The sequence below is a fragment of the Silene latifolia genome, chromosome Y (assembly GCF_048544455.1).
Source record: "Silene latifolia isolate original U9 population chromosome Y, ASM4854445v1, whole genome shotgun sequence".
NCBI lineage: Eukaryota > Viridiplantae > Streptophyta > Magnoliopsida > Caryophyllales > Caryophyllaceae > Silene > Silene latifolia.
In genome coordinates this window covers 477,916,720-477,924,745 of record NC_133538.1, presented here as the reverse complement: position 1 = coordinate 477,924,745, position 8,026 = coordinate 477,916,720, and the positions used below count along the sequence as shown (strand labels likewise).

General features: G+C 30.7%; 1 protein-coding gene across 1 annotated transcript; it reads left to right on the top strand.

Moving 5' to 3' along the window:
• Positions 1-459: 459 nt before the first annotated feature.
• On the top strand, positions 460-942 carry LOC141633006 (uncharacterized). Its single transcript, XM_074445503.1, has one exon. The coding sequence runs from the start codon at positions 460-462 to the stop codon at positions 940-942; it is 483 nt and encodes a 160-aa protein (XP_074301604.1).
• Positions 943-8,026: the final 7,084 nt, after the last annotated feature.

The following is an 8,026-nucleotide window of genomic DNA, read 5'->3' as shown; positions in this document are numbered from 1 at the left end:
AATAATAATAATAATAATAATAATAATAATAATAATAATAATAATAATAATAATAATAATAATAATAATAATAATAATAATAATAATAATAATAATAATAATAATAATAATAATAATAATAATAATAATAATAATAATAATAATAATAATAATAATAATAATAATGTTGCCTTGCTCAAGCGAATCCAGAAATTCTCGTTATCTCAGGATGCGGGGGCTCGGGTGGCCGCTTACATTTTTACTAGACTTAGCTTTGCTGTTGGTAAGGGTGTGGGAGCCCAGAATGTTTCTCGGCTCCCCACCAATTTCATGTAAACTATTATTTTTCTTTTAGTAAAAGTTGCGCGCATCCTTTTTATAATAATAATAATAATAATAATAATAATAATAATAATAATAATAATAATAATAATAATAATAATAATAATAATAATAATAATAATAATAAGAATAAATACCATGTATGGCTATATTAGGACAAGGAGACCAGTGGTTCCTTGGGCTCCTCTGATTCATGGGATAGGATGCCACCCCAAGCATTCATTTACTGGTATGATGGTTATGAATGATGGGCTACCTACTGTGGATAAATTGATCTCACGGGGTATGTGTTTTATCAATCGATGTGCACTCTGTGAAAGGAGCTGTGAGGATATCCCTCACTTGTTTTTCAACTGTGAGTTTTCTAAGCAAGTTTTGACTACTGATGCTTCACGGGTTCTGATGCCTTTGGACTCTTTTTCTCTGGACTCTATTATGCAGGCTATCCTCCCTACTCGTAGAAATGTCAAGTTTTACACTAGTCTGCTGGCTACTATCTACTACTTATGGAAGGAACGGAATGACATGATTTTTAAGGGGTCTAAGTCTACTGTGGAAGCTTTAACTATTGTCATTAGGAAAGTTGTAACTTTACGTTTGTATGGTTCTACTTTCCCTTAGGCTTTGTTTAGGATTTTTGTTCTTTTTTATCTTCCTTAGGGGGCTTCTTTGGTCTCCTTTGTAGGAAAGAGTGGCATGGATCTTGTACTTATGTTTTATCATGAAATAAAAAGATCCAAAACTTTTCTGCAAAAAAAAAAAAAAAAAAAATAATAATAATAATAACAATCATCATCATCATCATCATAATAATCATCATCATAATAATAATAATAATAATAATAATAATAATAATAATAATAATAATAATAATAATAATAATAATAATAATAATAATAATAATAATAATAATAATAATAATAATAATATTAATAATAATAATAATAATAAAAATAATAATAATAAAAATGTTGTTGCCTTGCTCAAGCGGATTCAGAAATTCTGGGTATCTCAGGATGCGGGGGCTCGGGTGGCCGCTTACATTTTTATTAGACTTACCTTTGCTGTTGCTAAGGGTGTGGGAGCCCAGATTGGTTCTCGGCCCCCACCAATTTCATGTAAACTATTAGTTTTCTTTTAATGAAAGCTGCGCGCATAATAATAATAATAATAATAATAATAATAATAATAATAATAATAATAATAATAATAATAATAATAATAATAATAATAATAATAATAATAATAATAATAATAATAATAATAATAATAATAATAATAATAATAATAATAATAATAATAATAATAATAATAATAATAATAATAATAATAATAATAATAATAATAATAATAATAATAATAATAATAATAATAATAATAATAATAATAATAATAATGATGATGTTGCCTTGCTCAAGCGGTTCCAGATATTCTCGGTATCTCAGGATGCGTGGGCTCAGGTGGCCGCTTAAATTTTTACTAGAGATAGGTTTGCCGTTGCTAAGGTTGTGAAAGTCTAGATTGTTTCTCGGCTCCCCACCAATTTCACGTAAACTATTATTTTTTTTTTAATAAAAGTTGCGCGCTTCCTTATAATAATAATAATAATAATAATAATAATAATAATAATAATAATAATAATAATAATAATAATAATAATAATAATAATAATAATAATAATAATAATAATAATAATAATAATAATAATAATAATAATAATAATAATAATAACAATAATGTTGTTGCCTTGCTCAAGCGGTTCCAGAAATTCTCGGTATCTCAGGATGCGTGGGCTCAGGTGGCCGCTTATATTTTTACTAGACTTAGCTTTGCCGTTGCTAAGGGTGTGAAAGCCCAGATTGTTTCTCGGCTCCCCACCAATTTCACGTAAACTATTATTTTTTTTAATAAAAGCTGCGCGCATCCTTTTAATAATAATAATAATAATAATAATAATAATTATAATAATAATAATAATAATAATAATAATAATAATAATAATAATAATAATAATAATAATAATAATAATAATAATAATAATAATAATAATAATAATAATAATAATAATGTTGTTGCCTTCCTCAAAAGGATCCAGAAATTATCGGTATCTCAGGATGCGGGGGCTCGGGTGGCCGCTTACATTTTTACTAGACTTAGCTTTGCTGTTGCTAAGGGTGAGGGAGCCCAGAATGTTTCTCGGCTCCCCACCAATTTCATGTAAACTATTATTTTTTTTTAATAAAACTTGCGCGCATCATTTTAATAATAATAATAATAATAATAATAATAATAATAATAATAATAATAATAATAATAATAATAATAATAATAATAATAATAATAATAATAATAATAATAATAATAATAATAATAATAATAGCTATGCAAGGATTTCTTCTGGAATATCAAAGCCACAGATAGGAAGATGATTGTAAAGAGTTGGTCTAGTGTTTGTGCTCCAGCTAATGAAGGAGGCTTTGGGGTTAAAGAACTCCTCTCCTGGAATAAAGCGCTTATATCCAAATGGTTGTGGTTATTAGATCGGGCTCCCCGGGGACTATGGAGCATCGGCACTCGAGAATACCATCTCTCCCACTTTGCTCTATCGGGATGTTGCTTTGTTCGGATGATATAGTGAGAGCTTCCGGAGTATCATTAGTGTTAAAAATGACTTATTGACTATCACTCTCTCCTGTTGCTTTGCAAGAGCTCTCCCGCATAGCCGGTGCTCACGTGCTAAGTTTCGTTCTTTGCAGACTTACAAATGGTTTAGACCGTGTCATCCTCTTTGTCTCCTGGTTTAAAGGACTTTCTCATAAGGTGGTAATCCCTAGGCACGGTATCATTACTTCCCTCGCTTGTCGCCAGGTAGCAAATCGTGGACAAATTGATTCTTAGGGGATTCATCACTCCCAATCGTTGTGCTCTCTGCAAACAGGATAGTGAAACTCATGATCACCTATTCTTTGCCTGTCCATTCTCTCAACAGCTTTGGCATGAGCTCATGGCCTGGGCTCGTGTTCCTAACAGGAGTAATGCTTATCACACTGAGTTGAGTTGGTGTCTGCATAGGCATTCTAGGCGGCATTGGAAGCACGCTTGGTTCCTAAGTTGTTTTACTTGTGCTATCTACATTATTTGGAAGGAGCGTAATTGCAGGATCTTTAGCATTCATGAACACACCGTTCATCAGCTGCTTACTCATGCCAAGCTTCTCATTTCTGTGTCTTTATTGTATAGGTCTTCTTCATTATGTTCTTCTCGTTTTCTTAGTTCTTTGCACTCTTGCTAGCCTTTCCTTTTAGGCTATAGGGGCTATTCTTTGTAAGATCTTATCCTTTTCTTTTTCCCCACCTTGAGGATGAATAAAAGGATTTTACCTTCTTGCAAAAAAAAAAAAAAAAAAAAAAATAATAATAATAATAATAATAATAATAATAATAATAATAATAATAATAATAATAATGTTGTTGTTGCCTTGCTCAAGCGGATCCAGAAATTATCTGTATCTCAGGATGCGGGGGCTCGGGTGGCCGCTTACATTTTTACTAGAATTAGCTTTGCGGTTGCTAAGGGTGTGAGAGGCCAGATTGTTTCTCGGCTCCCCACCAATTTCATGTAAACTATTATTTTTCTTTTAATGAAAATTGCGCGCATCCTTATAATAATAATAATAATAATAATAATAATAATAATAATAATAATAATAATAATAATAATAATAATAATAATAATAATAATAATAATAATAATAATAATAATAATAATAATAATAATAATAATAATAATAATAATAATAATAATAATAATAATAATAATAATAATAATGTTGTTGCCTTGCTCAAAAGGATCCAGAAATTATCGGTATCTCAGGATGCGGGGGCTCGGGTGGCCGCTTACATTTTTACTAGACTTAGCTTTGCTGTTGCTAAGGGTGAGGGAGCCCAGAATGTTTCTCGGCTCCCCACCAATTTCATGTAAACTATTGTTTTTTTTAATAAAACTTGCGCGCATCATTTTAATAATAATAATAATAATAATAATAATAATAATAATAATAATAATAATAATAATAATAATAATAATGTTGTTGCCTTGCTCAAGCGGATCCAAAAATTATCGGTATCTCAGGATGCGGGGGCTCGGGTGGCCGCTTACAGTTTTACAAGACTTAGCTTTGCAGTTGCTAAGGGTGTGGGAGCCTAGATTGTTTCTCGGCTCCCCGCCAATTTCATGTAAACTATTATTTTTCTTTTAATGAAAGTTGCGCGCATCCTTTTAATAATAATAATAATAATAATAATAATAATAATAATAATAATAATAATAATAATAATAATAATAATAATAATAATAATAATAATAATAATAATAATAATAATAATAATAATAATAATAAATAATAATAATAATAATAATAATAATAATAATAATAATAATAATAATAATAATAATAATAATAATAATAATAATAATAATAATAATAATAATAGTTTACATGAAATTGGTGGGGAGCCGAGAAACATTCTGGGCCAGATTGTTTCTCGGCTCCCCACCAATTTCATGTAAACTATTATTTTTCTTTTATTGAAAGTTGCGCGCATCCTTATAATAAAAATAAAAATAATAATAATAATAATAATAATAATAATAATAATAATAATAATAATAATAATAATAATAATAATAATAATAATAATAATAATAATAATAATAATAATAATAATAATAATAATAATAATGTTGTTGCCTTGCTCAAGCGGATCGAGAAATTCTCGGTATCTCAGGATGTGGGGGCTCGAGTGGCCGCTTACATTTTTACTAGACTTAACTTTGCTGTTGCTAAGGGTGTGGGAGCCCATAATGTGTCTCGGCTCCCCACCGATTTCATGTAAACTATTATTTTTCTTTTAATAAAAGCTGCACGCATCTTTTTAATAATAATAATAATAATAATAATAATAATAAAAATAATAATAATGATAATAATAATAATAATAATAATAATAATAATAATAATTATAATAATAATAATAAATAATAATAATAATAATAATAATAATAATAATAATAATAATAATAATAATAATAATAATAATAATAATAATAATAATAATAATAATAATAATAATAATAATAATAATAATAATAATAATAATAATAATAATAATAATAATAATGTTGCCTTGCTCAAAGCGAATCCGAAATTCTCGTTATCTCGGGATGCGGGGGCTCGGGTGGCCGCTTACATTTTTACTAGACTTAGCTTTTCTTTGTTGGTAAGGTGTGGGAGCCCCGGAATGTTTCTCGGCTCCCCACCAATTTCATGTAAACTATTATTTTTCTTTTAGTAAACGTTGCGCGCATCCTTTTTATAATAATAATAATAATAATAATAATAATAATAATAATAATAATAATAATAATAATAATAATAATAATAATAATAATAATAATAATAATAATAATAATAATAATAATAATAATAATAATAATAATAATAATAATAATAATAATAATAATAATAATAATAAGAATAATAAGAATAAGAATAAATACCATGTATGGCTATATTAGGACAAGGAGACCAGTGGTTCCTTGGGCTCCTCTGATTCATGGGATAGGATGCCACCCCAAGCATTCATTTACGGTATGATGGTTATGAATGATGGGCTACCTCTTGTGGATAAATTGATCTCACGGGGTATGTGTTTTATCAATCGATGTGCACTCTGTGAAAGGAGTCGTGTGGATATCCCTCACTTGTTTTTCAACCGTGAGTTTTCTAAGCAAGTTTTGACCGTTGTTGCTTCACGGGTTACGATGCCTTTGGACTCTTTTTCTCTGGACTCTATTATGCAATATCCTCCCTACTCGTAGAAATGTCAAGTTTTACACTAGTCTGCTGGCTACTATCTACTACTTATGGAAGGAACGGAATGACATGATTTTTAAGGGGTCTAAGTCTACTGTGGAAGCTTTAACTATTGTCATTAGGAAAGTTGTAACTTTACGTTTTTATGGTTCTACTTTCCCTTAGGCTTTGTTTAGGATTTTTGTTCTTTTTTATCTTCCTTAGGGGGCTTCTTTGGTCTCCTTTGTAGGAAAGAGTGGCATGGATCTTGTACTTATGTTTTATCATGAAATAAAAAGATCCAAAACTTTTCTGCAAAAAAATAATAATAATAATAATAATAATAATAATAATAATAACAATCATCATCATCATCATAATAATCATAATAATAATAATAATAATAATAATAATAATAATAATAATAATAATAATAATAATAATAATAATAATAATAATAATAATAATAATAATAATAATAATAAAAATAAAAATAATAAAAATGTTGTTGCCTTGCTCAAGCGGATTCAGAAATTATGGGTATCTCAGGATGCGGGGGCTTGGGTGGCCGCTTACATTTTTATTAGACTTACCTTTGCTGTTGCTAAGGGTGTGGGAGCCCAGATTGGTTCTCGGCCCCCACCAATTTCATGTAAACTATTAGTTTTCTTTTAATGAAAGCTGCGCGCATCCTTTTAATAATAATAATAATAATAATAATAATAATAATAATAATAATAATAATAATAATAATAATAATAATAATAATAATAATAATAATGGTTGGTTAGGAGAGGGTTTCTCTCTGCGAAAAAAGGGCGATTCTGACGGCGATGCTTTCTCTCGTCTGAATTTCCTTCTTTCTCCGGCCATGGGACGTCCAAAGAAGCTTTCGATTGTTGTCACGAACCCGCGAAGGGGTAGATCTGCAGAGGAGGAGGTTATTTCTACTCCACGAGGTAATCTAAATACTGTGAATGTTATGATCAATCATGCTCTTACTAAATCTTCTGCGCGTCAGGCTAGCACTAGTGGTCGGGTATTGGGGAGTGGTCGGGGTGGTAAGACTCCTATTGTGGGTGATCCTGTTGTTACAGCAATCCCGACGAATGATGAACAAGTGGTTGTCCCTAACCCTAGTTTGGGGGGAGAGAAGGATACGGTCTCTCTGCTTTGCTGCGATCTTTGTGGGTCGAGAGGGTGCACCTGTACCGGTGTCCTCTGGGACTCAACCGGGTACTGCGGTTCCTCAGGCAAAGAAAACTTCATGGGTGGATAGGGTGAGCAGGTCAGCGGTTGGTATGGAGTTGAGTGGAGCTCATGATCATAACCCTGGTGTTGTGGTGATTGATAAGCAGGATATTGAGAGTGAACTGGTTTTCTGGCAACATACTTTGGTGGGGCAATTTACGGGGGCAAGCCTCTTTCCTCAAGTTAAAACCTTCGTGGAGAAGAATTGGAATCATGTGGTTAAACCTTCAGTGCTGTATTTTAAGAAGGGATGGTTCTAGTTTAGGTTCTCTAAGGCTGAGGACATGAATACTATTCTTAGGGGCAATGCTTGGAGTTTAAATGGTCATTCTCTCCTTCTCAAGCAATGGTCTCCGCAGTTCCCCACTCAGTTAGATAACATTACAAAAGTGCCTGTCTGGGTGCTGCTTCATAATTTGGACCCTCATCTTTGGTCTGCTCAGGCTCTGAGTAAGATAGCGAGTAAGATTGGTACTCCCTTGTACGCAGATCCTGTCACTACCAACAAAGAGAGGTTATCTTTTGCTCGTGTTATGGTTGAAGTGGACCTTGCAGAACCTTTGCCGAGTTATGTGGTTATTGACTCTCCTTTTTTGGGAC